The sequence below is a fragment of the Camelina sativa genome, chromosome 18 (assembly GCF_000633955.1).
Source record: "Camelina sativa cultivar DH55 chromosome 18, Cs, whole genome shotgun sequence".
NCBI classification, from domain to species: Eukaryota; Viridiplantae; Streptophyta; class Magnoliopsida; order Brassicales; family Brassicaceae; genus Camelina; species Camelina sativa.
Window position 1 is genome coordinate 11947568 of NC_025702.1, and position 27703 is coordinate 11975270.

The window sequence follows — 27703 nt, forward strand, 5'->3', positions numbered from 1 at the left end:
TAAACCGACTGACAGAAACAACTTGAAATACTTAATAGAGAAGTTGAAAGCCTAAAACAAAATAGAACGAACCCAACAACTAAGAACAGAGGCAAACTAACAATAATATCGAAGAAAAATACGAGGTCTAAACAAACAAATCGATCTCATCTTCTGAAGTTTCAGCGAATGAGTTGTACCAATGTTTCCCATGGCCAAAACATCAACAACTGCCTCCTCCTATCTCAATGAGAGATGATCTCTCCAAACCAAGAACCAGACTTCATAACCTGACAAGCAAATGTCCAATTCAGAACCTCAATACACTTTCAGATGCAGCGATTGAAGCGTCAATGAGCACCTAGATAGAAACCATAATAAAGTAATTTGACATCCTCCATGTTCGTACACGTAGAGACAATGAGCAAAACAAAACCACTTCGATGAGCTTCAAATTAAGGAACCGAAACGGCACTCATCTACAGAGGTTACCATCACCAGCAACTTCCACCTAAAAGCAAATGGATATGAAGCAGAGAGCCAAGCATAAACTTCACAATAAAAAAACCTCTTCTTAGAAAAGAGACGAACTAAAAGGGAACCTATTAAGTAACACGAGGTAGAAGAATGAGCGAGAAAAAACATGGTCCGACTGTGTTGATGATCCTAGCCATGGCTCTCTCTACCAATCTGAGCAGATCCGACGATGATGTTAGCCCCGTCGATGGTCGATCGCTTGTGGTGGATTTCTTCTTCTTCGATCCACCAGAATATGTTCATCAGATCCGACGATGATGGGTTTCTTCTTCTACTACTTTTCGTTCCCAGGTAACATAATTTTATTCTTTATGTCTCTTAATTTTGGGGAGTAAGGAAGATTTGTAGGCTGTGAATTTTAGATTGTATTGATGTGTTTGAATCTAGAAATTGGAGGAGATCCGAAGGAGAAAAAGATGAGTGCTCCGGTGAAAGAGGAGAGTTATTTTTGTGTGGTAAAAAGCTGTGTAACATTTGTAATTTTAGAGATGATAAGGTAATATGTAGAGAACATAATTTGTATTTGATTTTGTGTGTCACATTTTGTTTTCAAGGAACTGAGTGTATTTTAACCGAGTTGTATCGGCTAAGATGACATCACATTAGACCAGTGGCCGAGTTTCAAGTCCTACATCTTAGGAGACGCAACACAGAATGTGTTCCTTATGTAATTTTTCTTCTCGCAGTGGTTCCATCTCTAGGTTTATTATGATTATCAAATTAGTATTAGTTGGTGAAGTTACTTTCGTGTTGTGGACAAGTCAGGCCTTTAGATAGATTTCGCCAGAGTTTTGTATTAGACGTTATGTTGATGCAGTTAGTATCTTATAATGTATATTATGCTCCTAAATATTTTTGTAATCATGAACTGGCTAGGAGAAGTTGTTTTCTCCAGTAATTAAGTATTGCATATGAACTTGCAAACCGATTATGTTACATGTCTAAAGCAAGCTACGGCTGCGAGTCTCTCAGATTCTACATTCTGTTTCGTATCAGAACCTCTCTTTGAACCTGTAAAGAGTCTCAATTGATCTGACGGTGTGAGCTTGCAACTGATGTCAACTTAAATTATATCTTCTACTTGGTTGAGTTTTATATACATATGATATTTGTTTATAGTTTGAATTCAAGTTTGGATCGCTTAGCAAAGGAACCGATTATGCTTCATACAAACTTTGTATCTTATTTCTATGTCCTGCTTTCAATGTAAACATTCTCCATACATTGATCACTTAGCTTATCCCATTAATCATTGTAAGCAATTAAAAAATAAAGAGGTGCAAGATAACTTTCATTTTGTAAGCTAAGAAATAGAGTTTTATTGTAGAATTAAAAATGCAATTTTAATTTCATTACTTTCAAATATATATCTAATTTTGGTTTAATGAAAACCGAAAACTTTGGATTAACTATATTAACATCCAAAATATTCAGTATTATTTTAGTAAGAGAAGAATATAATTTTCAAGTCAAAGAAACAAAAATTTATTTTTTAACATAAAAAAAAAATTAAAATATATGTAAACTAAATTTATGAAATAAAAAACTCAAGTATCATATGAAAATAAAAATAATACTAAAATACTAAATAATCATTGAATTATCAAAAATTTATGAAATTTGATATCAAAGAACATATATATTACATCATGAAATCAGAAAAAAAAAATAAAAAAAAAAAATAAATCAATCTCGCGGCGTAGCGCGGGTTTAACCTAGTGATTATTAATGGTTTCATGGCCTAAGGATTCGACTTTTATATTGGTGGTATAATGAAACATATCTTTTTGTGTGTTGAGATGAATGAATGAATGATGGTAGAGATGATGAATGAATGAACAGGTGGATGCAAGGTGTTTCAATTACCCTTATGTTTTTGTAGCATAAAGGATGTCAATCCATAATGGGTGTGATGCAAGCAATCAGGATATGAATACTTATCTAAGTCAAACCAAATATGATGAATGTGTTTATCTAACAACCTAATGATGATAATAGTATGCAGAATGTAAAGCTACTAAGACAAGAAACTAAATGCAAGATAAACAGTGAAACAAACAGTAATGATGATAAACAAGAACATAATCTAGACTAATGCAAGACAAGTAATGAAACAGGATTAAACATGAACTTAATGAATGCAACAGGAATGGAACAGGAAATGAAACAAGTAAATGCAGAACATAAACAAGAACACTGGATAGTGNTAAAGCAAGCTACGGCTGCGAGTCTCTCAGATTCTACATTCTGTTTCGTATCAGAACCTCTCTTTGAACCTGTAAAGAGTCTCAATTGATCTGACGGTGTGAGCTTGCAACTGATGTCAACTTAAATTATATCTTCTACTTGGTTGAGTTTTATATACATATGATATTTGTTTATAGTTTGAATTCAAGTTTGGATCGCTTAGCAAAGGAACCGATTATGCTTCATACAAACTTTGTATCTTATTTCTATGTCCTGCTTTCAATGTAAACATTCTCCATACATTGATCACTTAGCTTATCCCATTAATCATTGTAAGCAATTAAAAAATAAAGAGGTGCAAGATAACTTTCATTTTGTAAGCTAAGAAATAGAGTTTTATTGTAGAATTAAAAATGCAATTTTAATTTCATTACTTTCAAATATATATCTAATTTTGGTTTAATGAAAACCGAAAACTTTGGATTAACTATATTAACATCCAAAATATTCAGTATTATTTTAGTAAGAGAAGAATATAATTTTCAAGTCAAAGAAACAAAAATTTATTTTTTAACATAAAAAAAAAATTAAAATATATGTAAACTAAATTTATGAAATAAAAAACTCAAGTATCATATGAAAATAAAAATAATACTAAAATACTAAATAATCATTGAATTATCAAAAATTTATGAAATTTGATATCAAAGAACATATATATTACATCATGAAATCAGAAAAAAAAAATAAAAAAAAAAAATAAATCAATCTCGCGGCGTAGCGCGGGTTTAACCTAGTGATTATTAATGGTTTCATGGCCTAAGGATTCGACTTTTATATTGGTGGTATAATGAAACATATCTTTTTGTGTGTTGAGATGAATGAATGAATGATGGTAGAGATGATGAATGAATGAACAGGTGGATGCAAGGTGTTTCAATTACCCTTATGTTTTTGTAGCATAAAGGATGTCAATCCATAATGGGTGTGATGCAAGCAATCAGGATATGAATACTTATCTAAGTCAAACCAAATATGATGAATGTGTTTATCTAACAACCTAATGATGATAATAGTATGCAGAATGTAAAGCTACTAAGACAAGAAACTAAATGCAAGATAAACAGTGAAACAAACAGTAATGATGATAAACAAGAACATAATCTAGACTAATGCAAGACAAGTAATGAAACAGGATTAAACATGAACTTAATGAATGCAACAGGAATGGAACAGGAAATGAAACAAGTAAATGCAGAACATAAACAAGAACACTGGATAGTGCTCAATCAACAATGAGTTATCTCTAGACAATGATCTTCTAATACATGTTAATCCATTCTCATGACAATAGCAATCAAGCTTAAATACTTCTTAGACCTAGTTCTCACTAGCTATTACATATAAAAGCATGCATTAAACTACCAGATCATCAATGTCAAAAACCATTTAAAACATCTAATCTCTTAGCATGCTTCATGATAATTTCTATTATTAGCCTTATCTAGCAACTTAGACATTGGTGTGATGCTAAGAAGCTTAAGATCTATTCTTACCTTCTCATTATAAGAACAACATAGAGCATATCTAATCTAGAAGAGATGTATAACAATAAAGCTTGATCAATCTAAAAACCCATAACCTTTACCCAGCCTAATCCTTAAGATCCTAAGCCACTACTCACAAGCACTAAACATGATGAACAAAGTTATAAACCCGGAAATCAATGAAACTTGCATGATTAGATAGATGAGATAAAGATCTACAATATTGAAGAAGAAATCAAACCAAAATTCTTAATACTTAGAAAGTTGTGGAACCAACAAGTATTAAAGATCTTTTGGTTTATGAAACAAAAGTGGCTAATGATCTAAGAAAAAGATAGGAAAAACTAGATAATGTCCAAAAGGGTAAAAACTAGGTTTAGATATTATTTTCCTAAAAAGTGTTCTCTCTTGCGGCCATGAGGTACAAGGTCTTTATATAGAGAGAGGGGAAGCCCTAAAATGGCTAGAAGACAAAATAGGCAGGCGGCTCGGTCAACTCGATCAGGTGCTCGGTCGAGTGCTTGGTCGAGTGACCTCTTCTTCTACTTCTTCCAACCGATCGAGTCCCTCTCCGCACACGGTCGAGTGTCTGGTCTAGTGTGGTGGTCGAGTGGACTCGCGGACTTGGTTCCTTCTGCTCTAACTCCTTGATTTTCTTCACTTGATAGCTCAAATCCTTCTCAGCATCCTTCCATGCTCCTTAGGATCCAAAATCACCTGTTTATGCAAGGAACTATGCAAATGCAATGCAAATCTACTCTAATGCATAAACAGTCCTAAAGCTATTCAATAATGGCCAAACTAGATAGTAAAACATGCAAAAGATGTGAATATACCAAGGTGAAATAGGGTAAAATATATGAACATCATGTAATCAAACCAAAAACATCATATCGTAAGCATATCAGAGTTCGTAAACTCAAGTCCATTATCCAACTACAAGACTATAAACCTAATCACCAAGTACAAGACTATAATGCAAACACTTATTTAAGAACATGTAAACTCTGAGAATGTAAGATCATATCAATAATACCTGGTAGGAGTAGAATGAAGCCAAAAGATGAGACTTTATGGTCGAGCAGAGCAAGAAAAGGAGCAGAAATCTACAATGTATTCCGTTTCAGTATTATATTTGTTGGTCTGTTCCAACAAGTTGTTCTGGGGTTTAAAATCTTTTCCTCCCATGAAATCACTTCTCCTTTCCTAATTCGTATAAACCACCCAATGTGAGTTAAGGCATCAAGTAAACAAGGTAGAGACTAGATAGCTTTATGTAATAACCATAAAACGATGGAGGACTCACCGGAACTCCGTATATTTCATTACGATTTTCGGGAAAGTTAGAGATGGGATTTTAGGAACTGGTTTGGGATGTTCACCTCCTGTCGCTTCATCCGATCGTTAGAGATCGAGAACTCTGACCTCCTAAAACGGAGAATCTGATTCTAGACTTAGGAAAGTTTCGAGATTCGGCCCTAAAATTGAAACCCTAGTTTTTTTTGTTTATGTTTTCGCAAGAGTAAACCCTAAAACCCCCAAACTCTGTTTCGTATCTGTCTTTAAACCCTAAAACCCCCAAACTCTGTTTCGTATCTGTCTTTCTTGGAAAACAATTCTTTTATGTACCATCTTACCTTTTTTTCTGTGGTCAACATTGATCCTCGTATTTTTTTCATAAAAAAATTGATCTCTTTTGTTTATTTTTTCAACGGTTTAGGATAAATCATATGAAACTAACAAACATTTTGGTTTTTCAAAAGAAAAATTTACTGGAAATGATATTGTAAATCTTTTTGTTGAAGGAAAAAAATAAAAAATCGTTGGCAATTTTTAGAAATTATCTTGAAGAAGAAAAAACAAAGAGCCAAAGTAACCTTATCCATTCATACGCCTCAAACAAAACTGACATCGTTTCAAGTAGAGGACACGACAGTGCAGAATCTCTTATCAACATGAGGAAACTATAAGCAACAAAAGTAAACAAAAGGCAAAAGCTATCTCCGAGGTTAGAGCAATGGCAGCTGTGAACTGCCACTTCTACAAGCTATCACGACATCTCAAGCCCTCAAGGCCTTCCTTTACCTGCTCCACTTCTCAACCTTCACAAAACAACATAAAGGTAACCACATCAAAATCAACATCCTAGAGTTGCCATACAATGCAGCTTTGATATGATAATGCTACTATCAGGTTATCATAAATGGAGCTGCAAAGGAAATAGGAAGAGCGGCTGTGGTTGCTGTGACTAAGGCCAGGGGAATGGAGTTAGCTGGTGCTGTCGATAACCATTTTCTTGGCGAGGATATTGGCTTGGTGGCTTAACTTATATAACCCATCTGTACATATTATTTCAACTTGTTGATTTTGACTCCCTAACTCTAATGTTCTTGACTAGCTGTGTGACATGGAGGAGCCTTTAGAGATACCCGTAGTTAGTGATCTAACAATGGTTTTAGGCTCAATATCTCAGGTTCCCATTCTTTCCAAACCCCCCCTCTCTCTGTTTCCACCAGATTTAATTTCTACAGGACAACCTAAACAAAAATATCGTTGGTAGGGAAAAGAAGTCGGAGTTGTGATCGACTTTACAGACCCATCAACAGTGTATGAGAATGTAAAACAGGTAAGAAATTTATCAAACTCCATATATCCACTACTATGGAAAAATCAGAAAACTATCAACAGTGCTAATGATTTGTGAATATATCAAGGCAACTGCATTTGGGATGAAGAGTGTGGTGTATGTACCTCGGATTAAGCCAGAGACAGTATCTGCGTTATCTGCACTATGTGACAAGGCCACCATGGTGAGCACAGGGTGAGATACTCGCAGATAATTCATTAAGTTTCCTTTCTTTGTGAGGTTGAGTGTGTCCTGAAGCAGCAATTGTTAGACGAGAGATGGCCCAGTTTCATCTAATTTCATCCCTGCTTGCGTTATAGGGATGCCTTGTAGCACCAACTCTATCCATAGGATCTATACTACTTCAACAGGCTGTGATCATGGCCTCCTTCCACTACAACAATGTAGAACTCGTGGAGTCAAGGCCTAATGCAGCGGTATGACAAAAAAACCAATTTAGATTTCCTTGAATTTGAAACTTTTGGAATGTTAATCAAGACTAGTTAGGCATATAAGACTTCAAATAGGCTAGTTATGAAAGACCCATATAGAGCTTTTGCATATAGAGCATTTGTCAAGGTATATATATACATAGACCTTTCGCATATCATACATATCATTTGCATGAACCAAGGTATATATAATGCTATAATCATCTATACAAAAACTTAAATGCAGCTTTTGACATTGATTCACAAGAAGTGACTCAAAGGATACCTATGAAATGCAGGATCTTCCTTCTCCAGAAGCTATCCAAATTGCAAACAACATATCAAATCTTGGTCAGATCTACAACAGAGAGGATAGTTCAACAGATGTTAAGGTAAAGCATGAACAACATTGCAGAAAACAAATCTCAGAAAGGCTAGCAAAGATAGACCAGTAAGGATTCTGTACATATTATACATAATAGAGCTGAGTTTTCCCTCATATTTCCAGGCAAGAGGTCAAGTAATTGGAGAAGACGGGGTTCGTGTTCACAGTATGGTCCTACCGGGACTACCATCTAGTACACAAGTCTACTTCTCAAGTCCAGGAGATGTAATTATCAATACTGCAATCTATTTCAAAAATTTAAACCGAATATTGGATTCTCAATCCACAAACTACTATACACAGGTTTACACGGTTAAACACGACATAATTGACGTAAGGTCCCTAATGCCTGGCCTACTCCTAGCTATCAGAAAGGTGGTACGCCTCAAGGTAACAAGGAAACAGGCAAGAATTCTCCATCCAATGACGTCTTACTGTTATCTAATTACTTGCGGTATTCTCTTCTGGTTTTACAGAATCTGGTTTATGGCCTTGAGAAATTCCTATAGGGAACTAAAGTGTCTCTCGCCAGTCATCAATCAAGACATGAGTCAAAGACTAAATTACCATGAATACCTTATGTCATCCTGCAAGTCATATGAAGGAAAAAACATTACACATAAGTTTAGAAATAGACTGATATTTTCTTTCATGATGACAAGAGATTTCACATTTTAAGGTGAGAACACTAACTACGTCAGACTGAGAAAAGCATTATTTGCTACATTTCTAGCTTCACTCACAGCCTGGAAAATAAGATTTCAATGCTTTTGTTTATGTAATCAATATATTTTTTAAGTTTCAGTTCAAACGTAGTCTACCCACAAGGATCATGATATTATAAAGTTTTATAAATAAATTAGTAAGAGGAACTAGATTCCTGGCTCTCGTCCAGTTAACGTTCTATCAAAACATGCAAAGTCCTCCCATTTCCAGATAGAACAGCAAAGAAGCATATATACAGTGATGAAAGTCTGTCATATATATGACTGCACAATGACAACTTTACCAAAACCCACAGCAAAAGAAAAACTGGAAGCAAGGAGTCCTATTTCGTTTTGATCCACGGGAACAATCTAACCTCTGAATTTTTCAGCCATAGCTCCAATCCAGGCTCTATCTTTATCGCTATATGCATATCCAGCAGTAGAAGCTACCAGCAAAAACCCATTCATTTTCTGCTGTTCATTAATATCTTGTACGAAAGGTTGTACAAAAAGAGAACGCGTCCCATTGGGAAGAATATCCCAAGATGCTGAAGAACCTAAAATAAAACTGAAAGTTATGATATTTCATCACCAAAAGACAGTTGTCTTTCTGCAGACCAAATGAGTAGATCAACACTTCTGAACAAATTTAAGGTTGTGCGACTAAAGAAAACGCAATACCTTCATATTGAGGGAAATAGAGGGTCTCCTTCACATCAGCCAAGCCAATTTCATCCACTTTTTTCTTGAACCAGTCATGTAACTGAGCTTTTGACATCTGATCAGGACAATTCCAGTACCCACGAACACAAAGCTCACCTTGAATTGATACCAACTGAACAAAAAAAAGCAGGCATTTTTAAGTAGAACAGAGAAGTAAGAACACAACAAAGCACCAAACAAGATCAAAAACCTCATCCAAAACGAAAAACACCATACCACAGCTATAGTACTTGTATTCCTCAACAAAACATACGTCGCCCATGCTAAATCCTCCTTCAAAGAATCTCCAATATTTGATGATATAACAAAAACTTGCTCTCCCTCTTCAGGTAGAGTTCTCTGCTCTACTACAGAACCCTAAGAACCACGACCCATCAACAACAGTACTATAAAACAAACATCAACGTTCCACTTCACTTACAAGCAGACAATATAAATCAGATTACCTTGAGAAATTTTCCAATATAAGGTAAAGCTATTGAGAATGCAGCAAGTGATAATCCCAAAGCTTCTGATCTCTACAACCAAGAATTCACAAAAATGCTAAATTTCACAGCTTTATAGCAAAAAAAAAACACTATTAAGCCATTACCATTTACTGCTAATTACCAGCTGAGGTTCATTGATTGGAACAGAAGCTGAGAAGTGGTTAAGAAGAAGAAGTGATCCAAACCCGTACCCGAGCCATCTCGGTAGATAAGATTCATCTAGTCCAGGAATCCCTAACAAGTGCAGACACAATCCGATTCTGAACTTATCTCACAAATGCTTGTAATAAAAATCTGAGCTTTCAAGTGGAGAAAGAAGAGATTTTACCGAACGTGAAGCGAAGAACAGAGAGATTGAGTTGTTGTTGAGTATCGTTCTCCGTACGAGCGAAGACTCGTGTAGACCTTCTTGAGGAGATACGAGCACGAGGTTGCGGCGCGAAGCTTGAATTGAACGGGAGATTACAAATTCGAATACTCATCTCTCTCTCTCGTCTCAGGTGTCTTCGAGTATCATAGCTTCTGTATCCGCCATTGATGACTTCTCCAAGAACCTCTGCGTAGTGGGATAGGCCCACTACGATAAGGCCCAATAGGTAATAGGATAGGGCCACTAATACCAGGCCCAATCATTGAAGGTTGGAATGAGAGTATGGGAGCTTAAGAGAGTGAAATTAATTTACTAATCAACTCCTAAAAATGCCAAAACTCATCACATATATTATTACACTAGAATCGGATTCGCGCTACAGCACGGGAGAATATTCATTTATGTAAATATGATTAGTAGTGAAACTTGAAATATACATAAAATTTTATAGAAGATTGCATTTGTAAAAATACACACTCATAACGTAAGCTTTGACGGACCAATCCGTAAAAGATTGTATTCGTATAAAATATATATATATATATATACTACGCATTGAAATTTTATATTTGACAAACCAATACATAAAAAATTACATTTGTAAAAATTACACAATCATAATGTACTTTTTTATGGATCAACCCGTAAAATATTGCATTTGTAAAAATATATTTGTAAGAAATACACACTCACAATGTATATTTTAATGGACCAACCCACTAAAAGATTGTATTCATAAAAATATTCATTTGCAAAAAATACACAGCCACAATATATTTTGACGGACTAATCCATAAAAGATTGTATTCATAAAACTATCAATCCTAACTCGCTCTACCATATGATTGTGAGTTTTGCAAACCAACGCGTGCACTTTTATAAAAGAGAATCCTAAATCCTATATGTATATATTTGATTGTTAAATTTGATTAACTTTCAAAAAATATGTTGTTAAGAAGTAAATTTTTAGGATATTATAGATTTTATAAATCCTTATAATATAGGATTATAATACAGCAGAATTTTCAATCCAAAAAATATATCAACTTATATTTTTGGATCATTTTTAATAATGTAGTGTTATTACATATATTTGGTCATTGTTTGTTCATAAAGTAATATTACAAAGCCTATATATTATGTAATCCAAACGAGGTAACTTTTTACTTTTAATGGTAACTTTTTACTTTTAATGATTCCATAAACCGTATAGTTTTCAAATTTTAATACAAATAATAAAATATGTTATGATTAATAAGTGATTGTCATTGGAATACTGATTTTTTTACAAATTTAAAAATATCTTAGTGAGCAGGTCATATTTATTATATTTATTATCATTGGCTATATTTAAGAAACAAATTAAATTAGAATATATGTGTAATATTATGTATTAATTGTTTAAATTAAGTGTTTTCCCATATGTAGTAATTCGAATTTATAAGCATAATTTGTTTTAAGAAAGTTTTAAAAATCTGAAATAAATGATGATTTGGTAATAGAAAATTTGATTATCGTTTCCATAAATATCTCAAATAATATAACCAAATTAAATATGTTTATATTATATACTACAATTTCAAATTTAATAGCTTGATTTTTATGGTAATAACTTTAAACGGTTTCCATTAATATTAGCTAATTATTATTTTCAAAAACTTAATTCATTTTTTTAAAATTAATTATTGTTTTTGATTTTTGGGTTTTTATTCATTGCCAATAAATTATCCGTTTGTTTTTGTTTAGAATTAATTATTGTTTTGTTCTCCTTTAACTGTTGCCAAATATGTTTATTAGTTCAGAAATATATGGAATATGTTAGTTTAGGATAATAATTAATTAGTTTCTTTGTTTGGGAATAAATTATGGTCGCCAAATTCAGTTCCTCAAATTTAGGATCAGTTTGGTAAGGAAAATATTTTGAAATATATTTGATATTTACGATTGTAACAATCCGTCTTGTGGACCCCACTAGCCCCCCGCTAGCTGCCCCAACAGACCGTCCGTGGACCCTGCTAACCCCCCGCTAGCCGTCCAAACGGACCCCAAGCTGGCCCTGCAGGGCATCGATCCTAACCCATCACTGTGGATTTGGATGAGTAGTTCTATTTGTCACGGTGAGGGGGTTATGATCGATACCCTGCGGAGCCAGCTTTGGGCTTGTGGGGGCAAGCTAGCAATGAGGTTAGTGGGGTCTACGGGGCGGGTTGTTACAACGATCATAATTGATTTACCTAAATATTTTCAGTGGATCACGCGGAAGATTAGTTTGATATGATAAAGGAAATATTCGAGATCATCACCGTTTATACTTTATAGGATATCAATCACGCGGGAGGTTGTTTATATTGAAAAGTTTACCTTTATTTGTTTTTTCGTAATTAAAACCGGATGATTACTTTGTTTTGGGTTTATGTCTTAATTTCGAGTTTTTTTTTGCAACTAACCCGACCCAAAATCGATTTTGTACTCTTATACTTATATAGGAATAAACGAGGTTGCATAAGTTTTATTATAGTTAGATATATATATATATATATATATATTATACATATTTATGATGTATATATGTCGTAGATACAATAAATTGAGCTGGTATAAATGTTGGCATACAAATGACATAAGTAATCGTTCATACACAAAAGTCGAAACCAAGTAGCAAGGTTTATAGTAAAGCTTATGAGTTACACAAAAATCAAAAACAAAGCTTATAGTTACGCCATGTATCATGTAACTCTTAGGACTGAGGAGTCACCAAGATAGATTAAGTTCACTATTTATACAATTTTTCTCTAAACCATTTTCCTGCAATGTAAATCATAATAAAAACGGTACTCCACTTGTGTTGGAAAGATCTAGTGATTCACCATGTAACGCCCGTGCCCCGAAAAATATGAAATATGAAAGTTTATATCGAGAATTGGAGTGAAGTCGGTTTAATTTTGTGGTTGGTTTACTAAGCTGGTCGATTTATTAATTAAATCAAAGGATGGTTTAATTAATTCTGGTTTAAATAAATCTTGGTTTAATCTAATTAAATCATGGTTTATTATAATTAAACCAGAAACCCTTTTTGTTAATAAGAGGGCGCCTCCTTCCTGTTATGACTGAAAGAAACCAAAGAGCAGAAGTGCTCATTCATGTGTGAGAAGAGGAGAAGGGAAAGTAAACTAGATTTTTGGTGTTCAAAGCAAAAGGAACAGAATCGTCAGGGTTTGGAAGAAGGAGGATCCGACTACACAAATCGTTTCGAAATGTATTGATTTTTGGTAGGGATTTTCGTACACTCTCCTTTTTACAGAAGTGAATTTGAGTTATTATTCTAGGAGATATCAGCAGTTTCGTGGGGTGTTTCTTCTCAGTCGCGGATTGAGACCAGCGGATATTTCGGGATCGATTGCGGTTTCATCTGAGATCTTATCGTGCTGAAATTTTGTGGGAATCTTTGTGACGTCTAGGGCTAGCTTTTTACCGGAGGGATTTGATAGTTAACGGTTGGTTTTTATTTTAGGGTTTCGTCTTCATCTTTGAGAATGTTCATTTCTGATGTTTCTGTCCAGTTTTGCTATAAGTCGTTTTTGGTTGTGTGGCTTGTTGCAGGGCGTTGCTGGGTTGTTTCAGACGTTAGGAGAGTCTCAACTGGTTGTATTCGTTGTTATAATCAGTTTGATAAGGTGAGTACGTAACCATGAGCTTATCTGAGCGATTGGATTGTATGACTTGTTTTGTGTGATGATACGTAGGTGTGGTGAATGTGATATTGGGTGACATGTTCAATAACTGGTTTGTTATGTTTTATATGGGAGGATCGCCTCACTGGATATTTCTGGTAATACTCACGCATCTCATTATGGCGATGAAGAGGAGAATGATCCAAGGTCTCAGTTTTGTGATGTTTGTTTTTAGTGTTTGTGTTGTTGGAACCTGATTTAGAAACATATTAGGTTGCTGGTTTATATAAGTTATGATTGGTATTGTATTTAAATTGAATTGGAGTTGGTTTAATTTGTCTTCTCTTGTGCATGTTGATTTTGTTATTGGTTGATTGTTGTAATTAAATATTATGGAATATTTAATTATTATTATTATTATTAAAAAAAACTGGATCCGGAAGAAGACTTGGCGACAACCAATACTAAATTCGAATCAAGCGATATACATGGAAGTGTTACCGAGAACTACAAATGAATAATATCGCAGCTAGATCTGAAGAAGAAACATAAGGGAGAAACGGAACAAAAAAGACACGATCGACCTCTTCCCCATTCTTAGATTGTAGCGTCTCCAATCTCTAAAAAAAACACATGTAAGATCGCTAGCAAAAACCTAAAAATTGAATAATGGTAAAACTCAGGACACTTCTGGTCTGAAAAATCTTCGACATCCTAAAAGACAAAAACAGATTAATTAGATCCGGTAATTCATCAGGACAGATAGACCAGATGAAATCTAAAGAAATTAAAGAGAGAACTTAGTTGAGAAATCACTACTCCTAATTTCGACGGCGGCCTGTACAAAAGAGAGGCTGCAAATTTTTCGCAACCAAAGAGGAGAGAAGATAGAGATGAAACCCTAAATAAACTGGTGATTTAAATAAGATCTGAGAAAAGGGAGACCCATCTTAAAAACTGACCCGACCTTTAGTTTTATTTCTAATATTTTCGGACTATCCAAAACGCTAAACCGATAAACACGTAGATCTAAAATTAAACCGACCCGATTTCGATTTTAGCCGATCCAATTGCTTTTAAATGTCACATTTAACCTTTACGCAGTTGTTCTGATAGTTGGCGTCAGGGGCATTTTCGTCTAAAAAAAAGTTGTACTTCTCTTTTATTAATATATAAGAAGACATGCATATCTTTACATTCGCAATTTTGAATTATACGTCTGCTTAATACAAAAATTTGCACAAGTATATTACTTTACATATACTGACAAAAAATATCCTAAAAACTGATACAACAAATCAAAGATTTTTAATCGAAAAATGTATATATCCCTCTATACTCAAATGGACATATGATCACACTATCTAAACATAACCCACCTTTGGTATGTGTACAATCTATCTGTAGCATAGAGAATTTGACCCAAACTGGTGCGTTCTCATTCTCTACGACGAAGTCACCCACGTGGTGATAAACCCACCTCCCTGATTCCTCCAAATGTCGTTCGGACATAGCGCACTGGCCGTCGGACGTGGACAGTTGAAACCTGACCGGTTTGATTCCCCAACCATGAACTTGGTCCAAATTACATGTTTTCCTCCCACATTTTCTAATAGGTTTGCCTAGTTGTATCTTGAAAAGTATGCTATATTTTCCGGGTGCAAATTCGAATTTGATATTTCCAACTGCTTCTAACCACCATATTTGCCGGAGATAAGATATCGAACCAAATCTGTTGGAACAAAATGAGATTCATCGTAAGAACTTAATGATATATAAATCATAATGTGAGAGAGTTGGTCCAAGTAGATACATTGTTGATGAGCTCTACAACTTTTTGGAATAGGTCCCTTGATATATCACAAGTGGATCATGAAATATTCGATCTCATCTAATAGACTTATAAATAAGTACGTATTTTCTTTATTTAGTCTTACCTTTAAGCAACACTAATGAAATAAATTATTAGTTTCATAATTTGGTTGATAAATACCTATATTAAAGTGGTGTAGTGGAGTTAATGGTTATGTATATATTATATACTTGTTCCTATTTTTGGTGAAAATATATGAATTGTGTGGATAGAACCTGGATAAAGTTTCCAATTGTATTTCTTTAAAAAATGATATGATATGAGAAATAATAAATAATAATTGTGGGGGAAAAATAATTTTTATTTTAAAAACGATTGTTGAAAGAAAGCCATCCAATTATTGATATGATCGAGCAAATTTGGGATAAGAGAAAATGACATATTCGTCGACGACCTAAAACTTTCCCTATTCACTAAACAAACCAGCTTTGTTGAGCTTATCTAAAGATTCTATATGTACATTTTACCTGTCAATTTACGAATATATATGATGTATACGTCATTATACATTTCGTATACGTGTTGATTAATATCTTCTAAGATTTTTAGTAACAAAAGCCAAAATATATCTAACATCACTTGAACATTATTTTAATTTTAATTTGTAGTTCTCTTATTTATGTTAGCAAATTAGTTATTTATTGTCAAACAGAAACTTCATATATACATTATGAATTTATGATGTATATTCTTAAAAACTCGTTTTAAACTAAACGCAAGTACAGAAATAGACTTTAGAGTTTTGAGTTTTCGACGTACATAGAAGAGTGTGTGAATACAAAATGTGTAATCATCAACTTTGACCGAGGTCATGGCACGTTTCTATGATTTATAACCAATAATAAAACATTGTCATTTTTGTTTATATTATCAAATGATTAGCTTCGAAAGAGAAACAAATATATGTTGACAAAGTCACAATTGTATAATCAAATCAGCGAGAGTTTATAATCAATTATTTTTAATGAAGTTATGAATTATCAACCAAAAATACGAAAATTTAAAAAGATAATGAAAGAGAAAGATTCAAAGAAAGAGAACCTGGATTCGCCGGAAGAAAGATGTTCCCAATATCGGCGATCATCGATGCCGGTTATGTTCATTGCCTTTGGTGATATCGCCAAACACACTTTCCCACTTCTCTTGTCCAACCATGCTTCCTTTTCAATATTACAATCCAAATATTTACTTTTCTATTAATATTAAGTTATGTGAATAATTAAATCGCAACCAACTTTACAAGATTTTCATTTTCTTAACAAGATAGGAATGATCTTTTTCTTTTGTTTCTTATTTCGTACACATATGCATGACACACCCCGAGTTTTAAAATTAGCCTTTTTTATTTGATTTTTCTTTTGGCAGCATTAAGCCTTTTTATTTGATTTGCAAGTCAAATCCAAACATACCGGAACCACCTATATAAACTGAACCATAATTTTTATTCATGCTTTCCGGTTTTAATTTTCTCCGCATACAAATAATATGTAACGAACCCAAATTAGACCACAGAGAAAAAATATCGAGTCACAAGAAATGTCTTTCAAATTATTGATGCATTTTAGCCAATAGTTCCTTTTTCTATTCAACTTAGATATCAATCGACCAATAAAAATAAGAAAAGGTTAGGGGTATATATATAGATTTTTTTTTTCTAACTCTAGTTAATCTATAAGGTTACCTAAGACGTAAGAAAAGTGTGTTTAATTTTTGTTTTGTAAGAAAAAGGAAAAGTGTGTAAAATAATAATATAGCTTTTTTAAGAAAAGTTTGTTTAATTCTACTGTTTCTAGAATCTTTTTCAAACTTATTATTTTGGTCATAAAGTGGGATCGGAATAATAGGCTAAATTAAACATATTGAAAAAAATCCTCCAGAGAATATATATTTTTACATCAAATAAATCATAAGATTCATAAAAAAAAAAAGAAAAACATAAATATTGATAAAAGAAGATAGAACCTTTGTGCCGGCGTCGAAGAGGTTTGGTCGACAAAGCCTTGCATAGATCTCTTTCTTGCGTCTAATAAGTTTGTCTTTTTCTCCTACTTGTTGTTGATCTTCAAGAATTCTTCTGACCAGAAACTTGTAGTTACAAGGAAGCTTGTGTTCCCACACCGCATCTGATCTTGACGCCCTATGAAAAGACTTGTTTACACTAGCCAGTAGGCAGATCTCTGGTGGCTCCATGTACATGAACATTGCCGTTATACAGTTCTCAGGCACGTCTTCGAGACCGCATAACTTTCTGCCAAAAGGTTCGGATCCAGAGATGCTTGATGAAGCCGCCCCCATAGATGGAAAGATCAGATGATGTATATAGTATATGATTCCTCTTTGGTCTTTCCTTTTCTTGGATCTGGTGTATGTATTCAAGATATGGGTTTGATGTGGTGGAGAAGTAGAAAATATATGGATGAAAGAGATGGGTTTGACATATTTACGATTCTTTTGTTCTTTGTCTAATGGGAGAAGTTAGTGGCTTTCTTGGTTTTAAAGGAGAGAGAAAGGGTTGTACATGGGATTGGGGAAATGAAATTAATGTGAACAGAAACTATTTAATAATTTCATTTGTTTTCTTAGTAAGAATATTAGTGATTTGGTGCAGTTATAGATGTCGCCAATCTATACAAGAAGAACAAGTTCCATTTCTCTTAGACTATTTGATGTAAATTAGATGGTTTTTTTTTTTCTTTTTTAACTCGATAATTTATTATTCTGTCTGAATTTTAACTTTTAAGTTGTGTTGTTTGTAGGATTTGAAATTTTGTTTTAAAATAAAAATTGTTTTAGGTTTCCAATGTAAATGTTTGATAAAAATTTCAGTTTTATTCCTACAGTTTTAATGTCTGACCAATGAATTATTATATAATATCATATATAGTTGTAACGTTTTTGATAAAAGAAAAACTTTACTCTCAGTTTTTAGTTTTTTGCATAATTTTCATAGACTATTTTCTTATATAGTTTTGCCTTATTTTATAAAAGTTTACTATTCCAACTTACTGCTAAAACTTGTACAACTTTGTAATCAATTAGAATAATTAGTAAAGGAACCGTTACTAAATGGAAGGGGAAAAAGTGGAACTTACAAAGCATATTAAAAGAAAAAGAGAAAAGCATGTTGCAAGGATTTTATTTGGAATATATTCAATTTCATGTGACAAGCTAATCCCATGGAAGATGCTTATCATATCACAATCCTTGTTACCACAGTAGAGGAAATTAAATATAATAAAATTTTATATATCTATTAAGCTACACATGGTTAGTAATTTTCTATAATATATAAAAAAGTGTCCATGATGTTAAATAAAAAATAAAAGGATTATTATTTGATTTTAGTATGACAGAGGGGAGTGATTTGATCTTCGTTCTGAAAATATTTGGACCTCATAAAATAAGTTTTAGTTCAAATTAAAAAATTTCGACTATGAGTTATTTTTGGCCATTAAACCATACAATGTCTTTCTATCGAGATCTAGTGGGTGCAAGAAATTTAGAAATAGTCTATGGGCGCTTGTGGCCATCGCATTCTGACCAATAGGATGGCGAATTCGACTTTAAATTTGTAATCATTTGTAAAAAAATAATAAATCAGGCTAAAATGTTTGAAACTTCATTCACGTACAAAGCGTGAAGCTCCCTCGTCAAGTGGGTTATATCTCTTATTCACGGATGTTAAATAAATGTAACCACTCACAAAAATATGTATATAGTGGACCATTAATTTCATTTCAATATCCAATGTAACTTATACGAGTAGCTATAGGTTTCTTTTGCATAAAAGATTGATACGCGTCCTCGGTCCTTCACAATTCTTTAGGCTAAATAGACTAATAGTAATGCTAGTATAATATAGATTATTTAATACTACTATATAACCTTACAACGATGATTGGAGCGGACACCTTACATGTCAAAGTAGTTAAAAGTTAATTTAGTAACGTGTATCACGTGAATCACGTCTAAGCTAGTATGATGATAATAATTATAGAAAGAAAGTAAAATGTCAAATCTTAGTAAGCTGGCTTTCAAACCACTGGCCTACATATACCAATAGAAGAAACATAGAAACGAGGATTTATAATAATAGAGATTGTGACTCGCCCAAGAATATTGTCCGAGGAATTTAGAAATTTTATTTCTTGAAATCATATAACTTATGTTTTATTAGAGAGTTACATATCAAATTCGAAAAACTTTTATTTAATCAACGCATTAGCATTATCGTCTAGTTAAACTCCCTTGTGCAAACACAGCAACTCTGCATATATAAAACAATAACATCTAAATATTATATTTTTATTTATGTTATAACATTGTTAATTTAAGTATGCATTTTTCAGCACATAACATAAAAAAAAAATATATAGTTGACTTTGATTAAATTTAATTATGTTCATACCTTGTTATCCTGTAACCAAAGTGTAATGCATTCCTTATGATAAATATGATCACATGGCAAAGTCGATAGCGTATCTTTTTCCTTGAATCCGATAAAACATATTGGACACCTTCAATATTCCACAAACCGATTAAAATTACCAACTTAAACCAGAACTTTTTATATATGACATCGAACAAAAATAGAAAAAAGCAATACTGTAGAGAGTGACAATATTGATTGTAAACTATTCATACAATATAGCAACAATAAAAAGAATTAGATCAAAATAAATCTTACTCAGTTTTTTCGGATACAAGAGTTTTCATTCTGGATTTGCTGATTTTAGGTGCTAATAATTGGCCAATCCTCCTCTCCGATAATCCTTTGTTGACCGATCCAATCGACTCTCCTAATTGGTTCAGTTCCTGTATCATTCAAACAAAGGTTAATTAAGTCTATCATAAAAATCGATAAATGTCGAAATCTATCTGCATATACACCTCATAGCTCATGGAATCAGTATCGATGTCACCATCAGAAGGAAGAGCATGAATACTGTGAGATGAAGCATTTGAGGAACTGCAAGCATGATCTTGCTGATGTTGGGATGTCGAACCGTTCACTACATGATTAAAACTTAAAAGTGAAATATCTATATAAAACAAGATTTATATATGATGTTGAGAATTTTATTTCATACCTCCTATGTCTTGGAACTGATAGGTAAGTTGGTCAATATCGTCCGTTAACGCAACATCATTCGCATTATCTAGATATGTGGATCAATTTCGACATGCAGTATTATACATTTAACCAAAACGCATGTTACATACCGCATTTACAACTGAGATATGAAATTAGGATACCTCAAACAAAATATATATATATATATATATATATATATTGCACAAAAAAATATACTTACATTCTTGTTCTTGTAACGCTTTAGCCATCTGTTCGTCATCGCTTAGAGAGAATTTAGAATATTCTACATGTAGCAAAATTTTGTGATGAGTTATCTGAGTAATTTTTTAGGTGTACAATACACTTAATTTCGTAAGCGTAACAAAATTACCTTCCATATTTTGCCACTCTCTTGCCATCGCTTCTATATAAGAGAACAAAAAAAGGATTATAAGTAATCATCAACAATTTGGAGGATATAGATAAAAAGTTCAACATAACTTAGTAAGCAATGATTTGTTATATAAGGCTAAAAAAATATGTGTTTATGTTATCGTAGATTGGTCGGAGGATTAAATATAAGGCAAAACGAAAACGGGACTAGACCGAACTGGTTCAGATAATGGTCTACATTATGACAAACCCTATATATGAACAATAATTTACCTTCTTCTTCTTGTTGCAAAAACGCCGCCAAGGCTTCATCATTTTGCACCTGGCTCGATCGCATCCTCATTTGTATTTGATGAAGAGGAAAAAAGACTTGACTTATTAATGTTTTGGCAAAAGGATTCACGTAGTTATCCTTCTCATCACTCAAACCATTTTATAACAAAAAAAAATTATTAGTGACTTTAAGAGTTAGATTTGGTAGTTGTTGACATTGATGATAAGATTACAACTCACATTGATTAGATCAATTAAAAGGTTATAAGCACGCCAAATAAATGTGTTTCCTATGTGTGTGATTAAGGCATCTTTTGATCATGCATGTATAATCTCAGTTAATGTCCACTCATATTTCTGGTTTCATATACTGTATTAATTATATATATATATATATATATATATTTTTGGTGGGAATATACTGTATTAATTATATTGTGGCAATACATATTGGATGTAAATTTAGAAGTAGAACTATACTAAATAAGTTAAACTTCGATATATTTAATCAGTGGTGAATTATCTAAACAAATGAGAATGTTGTTGTCTCTAAATTTTATTTTGAATGTTTAATATATTTAAATTTTTTGAAAATGCTATATACAAATATCGACCTTGTTTTGTCACTTTTATGACTCAGTAATTATGATCAAACATAACTATTATATATCACTAGGTAATATCCCGCGCATATGCGCGGGTTTTTGTATTAGTTATGTAAATTCATTTTAGGTTATAATAGTTATAAAATTATGAGAATTTTCTAAGAATATTATTTTAATAATAAATTTTCAAATGCTATTTCTCAAGAGTGGTATTCAAAAAGATGTATTTTTGAAATATTTCCTAAAAATACATATATAACAAACAAATTTCATAAATGTCAATAATACACTTTATTTATTCAAATCATACAATATCAATATATACCAGCTATTTAAAAAATACTGTTCATGATAAAAATAGAAATTTTCTATGATATTCAAAATTTACCTAAAAAAATTTAATAATTAAATTGCATAATTATTTTTTAAAGTATCAATTAAATATATTTCCTATAAAATTATATGAAATGCAATAAAAATCCCAAAGATTAATTTAACTTTTAATATCTTTTTAATTTAAGCTATATTGCTAGGTTAAATTCTAATAATTTTCTCTTTGTAGTAAAATTTTGAAAATAGAATATCAAATTTTTTTATATATAGAAAATCATTAAATTACAAAATTATGAATTAAATAAACATTATAATGATCTTTACATAAGTATATTTTGGGTCACAAAAATTAAATATAATGATGAGTATACAAAAAAAATGTACTACAAATTTTTTTAGAGGTAAAAGAGAGTTAAAAAATTTGATTTAATAATTCTATTATAATAGTTTATTATAACAATTTTTTTTTGAGATATAGTGGAAGAGGATGAGAGAATGAAAGAATGAGAGAATAAGAGAATGAGTATTTATATGAAGAGAAATGATGAAAAAATATATTTAGAAAAATGAGAGTTACAATTCTAATTTATTATTTGTTTTAATACAATTGAGTGGAGAAATATATAGTTAATGCATAATTTATATGATTTCAATGTTATATTAATATGTGAGTTAAATGTCAAGATTAAATGTTTTTAAATTTGTGATTTAATATAAATAAATATTTTAATTTGTTTTGACTTAAGGAAAAGGAATACCAAGGGGCTTAAAATTTTAACTTACACATGATTTGGTTGTTTTGTTGATATAAACTCAACAATCACACATAATTTTTCAAATTGAAAATATTACTTTTGAAGTGACAAACTAAATTAGTTTTCCTTATAAAATTGTATGAACTTCAATCCAAAGATTTTTTAAAACCCCAAGGAGAACTTCTATCTTTTTGGTTATGTTTTTTGTTTTTCACTCATTAATTTAATTTATAGTGCTAGATTTCATATTATTGGTTTCATCTTTGGAGGATTTAGTTAAATGGTATTAAATTATATTATTTTTCTATATTTCATTTCCAGTTAAATATGATTTCTTTTTCAGATCTTTTTTTCATTTTTCTTAAATCACAAAGACCAAATTTTTTTTTAATTGAAGTTCTTTTTGTTTTCAAAAACCTCAAATTTTAAATAAAATAAATATCATATTGATCTTTACATATTTATCTATTGGATCACAAAACAAAATAGACTTTATAAATAGAGTTTATAGACTTTATAAATAGATAATTGTATTGATCTTTAAATATTATTATATTGATTTTTATAACTTATTAAAAATGATACATGAATATGTGAGATAATCATTAGAGTACAGAATAGAGAATTAGAGATGAATCTTTTCAACTTCATGACTTATTGTGTGGTGAATATTGTAGAAGAGTATGAAAAATAATAACTTATTAGATGTTAATCTAATATAGGCAATGGAGATAAACCTTTTAAAACATTAAAGAAAACAATGTAAGATATACATATCATACAAACTCAATGATATTTGAATTGATTTTTTTTAACTCATACAACAACAATAACAAAAAACACACAAAAAAAAAAGATATATAGTGGAAAAGGATGAGAGAATAAAAGAATGATAAACTAAGAGAATAAGAAAATAAGTATTTATAGGCAGAGAAGTGATAGAAAATTACATTTAGAACAATAGGAGTTACAATTCTCATTTATTATTTGTTTAAATACAATTGAATGGAGAAATAAAGTTAATGCATAATTTATGTGACTTCAGTTTTGTATAAAAATGTGAGTAAAATGTGAAGATTAAATGTTTTTTAATTTCTGATTTAATATATTTTTTTTTTGTTAAAGTTGAATTGTCAAGTGGACCAATAATGAAAGAGTGAAACCTTACTTTTATGTATATGATAATTTCATACCAACTATATAAAATGAAAAAGAAGTTTTGAAATTAATAAAATCCCAACACATGTTTGAAATATATAAATTTAGGAGAATAACTTTTGTTTTTGTTTTGCTGAATATGTAAATAGGAATAACTTTTAAAGTCTAAACCGAACATTGCAGATTGTTAAACATTATTGTCCGACGAAAATTAGTATTATATTATGGAGAAACCTCGGCTTTGCAAACACAGCATACCTGCATATATTAAAGAAAATATATACATTAGATTGATTAGAATACTAAAATGAGAATGTGTTTTGTACATATTATTAAATGCATGATAAAATATATGCAGTTTTTTTTCAAAACAAACATTTACACTGAATTTTATGTTCGTATCTACCTTGTTTTTTTTCAGCCACTGTGAAATGCAGTCCTTATGGTAGATATGATTACATGGCAAAGTTGTAATCTTATCTCCGTTCTCATAGTCCACCAGGCATATCGAACACCTACGATGTTATCCAAACCAAAAATTAGATTCATTATCTATTTGAAAGCAATTGTACATTCATTAATTTGGTTCAGAGTAACNTAGACCAACTAATCAATTATTCTTTTGCCATCAAGGCTTACAATATATATATGCGCACAAACTGCCGAAGCCAGTAGAAGACATAACTTGTGGAGTTCATCTACTTGATTAAGTGACGACTTAAGAAACTAACTATGTTAGCTCCTCAATTGAGTATCATAAAACAAAAATTACGAGTGGGATGAGCCAACGACATTACATCTTTGAGAAATGAGGCCATGGGTAAAAGTTCCTTTGATAATCAATTTTAACCCATTTTGGGATATGGTTGAGAGGAACTACTCAATTACATTACATCTTCGAGAAAATACTCTCTTTTACATTTTTCAATCTAATCATTGAATTCCACAACAAAACCAAAACGATTTGAAGAAAAAAAAACTATGTTTATTGCCAAATGTATACAACATACAACCAAAACTAAAATCGTAACACTATATGCAAAAGCGTGTGATAAAAGTAAATTAAGATTGTGGTACCTACGTTAAGACGGAAGCTTATACAAATTTTGGTTTCCACCAATTTGGGGTTAAGGCTAATGACGATTCCAGATAAGTTGAAAAAAAAAACATATATATATATATATATATATATATATATATATATATATATATATTTTATGTTCTTGATCAAAGACCATATATATATATAAATTGTTGAGTTGGCACGGTACGTACCTCATACGTCATATTTGCGGTATCAGTGTCCTCATTAGCGGGAGTATTGTGGGAGATATTTGAAGGACTAAGAGTATGCGTATGATGATCCAAGAAGTTCTCATCATTTTCATAGTGAGAAAGTGCTATACTAGTCTAAAAATTTATGCAAAGCAAAGATTTGTGTCAATTCGTAGGGTTTCCGGGGGTAATCATAGATATATAAAGTTTATGAAAATAAAAACATGCGAGTTAATTTATCTATATATATATATATATATATATATTTATCTATAAGCCTATAACCTATTTTAAAAACTATACAAGCTTTTCTAAGTAATTAAAATTTCAAGTATTGAGAAAAGAATAGCCACGCGTACCGAGGGAGCATCACGTTGAGGTATGTATGAACGATTCACTGCAGATTGAATGAAACATGAAAAGCTTCGATCAGCGTAATAAAACGAAGTATGACGAACTATATATACGTGTCAATCTTTTCTTTTTTTTTTGGGCAAACGATACGAGTCAACCATGCATCTATTTCACTTTATTTTTATTAAAAATAGTAAATTGAATATTACGTACTTTTGAAGAAGAATAAAAGTTGAAGCTTATAATCCCATCTAGCTTACTTGGAGTTTTTATGTAAGTTATATGAATGTACCTCGCATGGGTTGGTATTGATGGGTTTCTTGGATACATACGTCCGTATTATCTGCCGCTATATGTATGCAATTTCAATCGGTAAGTGGCGAAATTATTCATCAAGTAAATGAAATATATATGTTTAATTATGCTTAAGATTAAAAAAAATATTATAAACTTACATTCATCTTGTTCTTGCAAATATCTAGCAAGTTTCTCATCATCACTTAGAGAGCTCTGCAGATTACCTGTAAAAACAAATAAAATTGGAAGTACCATAAAACGATTCATAAGTCTCTTTTTCCTGGTTTTGGAATATGTTTGTTTTTTTAGTTTTTACAAAAACATAAAATATATAATAATAATAATTAATATAAGCATTATGGTTATGAATCAATTATTTTTTGCCTAACTATGCTAATCAAAGGTATATTAGTTTTTTTTCATCATCCGGAGAACAATAGAATTTAAACATCTAGACCTTGTCCTGAAACGAAAAAATTTGCACCCAAAAAAAAAAGTACTAAAACAAAAAATAAACCTCAAGGTTATTACGTTATACTAAAGATGACATACTCTTTGATGTGTGTGGTAAACAAAGTATACGGAAGCATAATAAGACTACCTTCCAATTCTTGCAACGTTCTTGCCAATCCTTCATCATCATGTACACAAGACTGCACACAAGCTTCTGTAAAATTTCAATGCACAAAAATCTCTTTAACCATAAAAGAAATTATATGATTATATGATTATATAGGATCATTGTATATAGGATCATTTCTTTGTAAGTCAAATCATTATATGATTTCAGACAAAATATGGTTTAAGTACGTAGGATCATTGCTTTGTAAGTCAAAAGAGATATATTGATGTTTATATATAAGAGAATTTGAAACTAGTTACAAACGAAATCATAAAAATATTTTGCTATTGAAAACTGAAATATACGTATAAGATTAATATACCTTCTTCTTGCAGAATCTCCAAAGCAATAGCTGCATCGTTACACATCAATTCATTTTGATATTGTTGTTCAACTACCCGAGCAATAACATCATCACTAAGCGTCTGTTCTGATAACCCATATTGTAAACATCTTGCAATATTTTCGTCAACAGACGACTGGTTTACAAATCGAGACATGGCAAATTTGTTGAGTTTCTTAACAAAGGAGGTGATGCGTTCGACGATGATTGATCTCTATGTTTTCTCTTAATCATCAAGAAAAGAGATTTGTACCATAATTTATGTCATCTCTCAAACCCTTTAATACGCACTTGAAGAAAGTTTTATCTTTGGAGATATGAGGCTAATTAGTGACGGCAATAGAATATTATATTGACTAAAATTTAAAAGCTTCTTTCCCCATTATTTGACATTTGTGTGATTTAAATATATTTGAATTTTATTTTTGGCTCCACAGATTCACTCTTTTCTTTTAAGTGTTTAAATGGTAAACTGTTACGGCCCCTTTTCACCACGTTGACTTTTATTTATTGCTACAAATATACTATACATACGAAATTGGGTTACTTTTTCCATAATGTGATATGCATCTTTTAGAGTTGTTAACATGTCATTTTGAATAAAAAACCATTGACCACTGAATAATTTATATATAGTAAAAAATCTTCTTGAATTGATTATGCTTTTACAAGCAAACATTTTTAAATTCATTGACTT

At 31.5% G+C, this 27703-nt stretch overlaps 5 protein-coding genes and 2 long non-coding RNA genes across 7 annotated transcripts; 2 read left to right on the forward strand and 5 right to left on the reverse strand.

Moving 5' to 3' along the window:
* Window positions 599-1112, forward strand: LOC109130572. The gene is made up of 3 exons (XR_002036491.1): window positions 599-807; window positions 904-971; window positions 1071-1112. It is a non-coding gene; the product is annotated as an uncharacterized LOC109130572 (long non-coding RNA).
* On the forward strand, window positions 6247-8578 carry LOC104761217 (dihydrodipicolinate reductase-like protein CRR1, chloroplastic). Its single transcript, XM_010484257.2, has 10 exons — window positions 6247-6372; window positions 6444-6566; window positions 6649-6723; window positions 6811-6876; window positions 6965-7060; window positions 7197-7313; window positions 7607-7699; window positions 7816-7917; window positions 7996-8082; window positions 8169-8578. Exons 1-10 carry the CDS (start codon window positions 6268-6270, stop codon window positions 8199-8201), a joined length of 897 nt encoding a protein of 298 aa, XP_010482559.1. The 5' UTR covers window positions 6247-6267; the 3' UTR covers window positions 8202-8578.
* LOC104761216 (protein COFACTOR ASSEMBLY OF COMPLEX C SUBUNIT B CCB2, chloroplastic-like) lies at window positions 8755-10149 on the reverse strand. Its single transcript, XM_010484256.2, has 6 exons — window positions 9939-10149; window positions 9732-9844; window positions 9569-9640; window positions 9339-9479; window positions 9081-9234; window positions 8755-8956 (listed from the first exon to the last, which is right to left on the reverse strand). Exons 1-6 carry the CDS (start codon window positions 10090-10092, stop codon window positions 8769-8771), a joined length of 822 nt encoding a protein of 273 aa, XP_010482558.1. The 5' UTR covers window positions 10093-10149; the 3' UTR covers window positions 8755-8768.
* On the reverse strand, window positions 14087-14609 carry LOC104761218. The gene is made up of 2 exons (XR_763111.2): window positions 14471-14609; window positions 14087-14365 (listed from the first exon to the last, which is right to left on the reverse strand). It is a non-coding gene; the product is annotated as an uncharacterized LOC104761218 (long non-coding RNA).
* On the reverse strand, window positions 14839-18054 carry LOC104761219 (F-box protein PP2-A14). The gene is made up of 3 exons (XM_010484258.2): window positions 17487-18054; window positions 16566-16684; window positions 14839-15383 (listed from the first exon to the last, which is right to left on the reverse strand). The coding sequence occupies exons 1-3, from the start codon at window positions 17817-17819 to the stop codon at window positions 14960-14962; spliced, it is 876 nt and encodes a 291-aa protein (XP_010482560.1). The 5' UTR covers window positions 17820-18054; the 3' UTR covers window positions 14839-14959.
* On the reverse strand, window positions 19658-20898 carry LOC104761220 (E3 ubiquitin ligase BIG BROTHER-like). Its single transcript, XM_019240304.1, has 6 exons — window positions 20840-20898; window positions 20615-20683; window positions 20415-20536; window positions 20212-20339; window positions 19933-20041; window positions 19658-19791 (listed from the first exon to the last, which is right to left on the reverse strand). The coding sequence occupies exons 1-6, from the start codon at window positions 20865-20867 to the stop codon at window positions 19759-19761; spliced, it is 489 nt and encodes a 162-aa protein (XP_019095849.1). The 5' UTR covers window positions 20868-20898; the 3' UTR covers window positions 19658-19758.
* Window positions 24604-27207, reverse strand: LOC104763393. Its single transcript, XM_010486770.2, has 7 exons — window positions 26986-27207; window positions 26643-26708; window positions 26200-26265; window positions 26037-26093; window positions 25750-25787; window positions 25391-25525; window positions 24604-24630 (listed from the first exon to the last, which is right to left on the reverse strand). The coding sequence occupies exons 1-7, from the start codon at window positions 27161-27163 to the stop codon at window positions 24604-24606; spliced, it is 567 nt and encodes a 188-aa protein (XP_010485072.1). The 5' UTR covers window positions 27164-27207.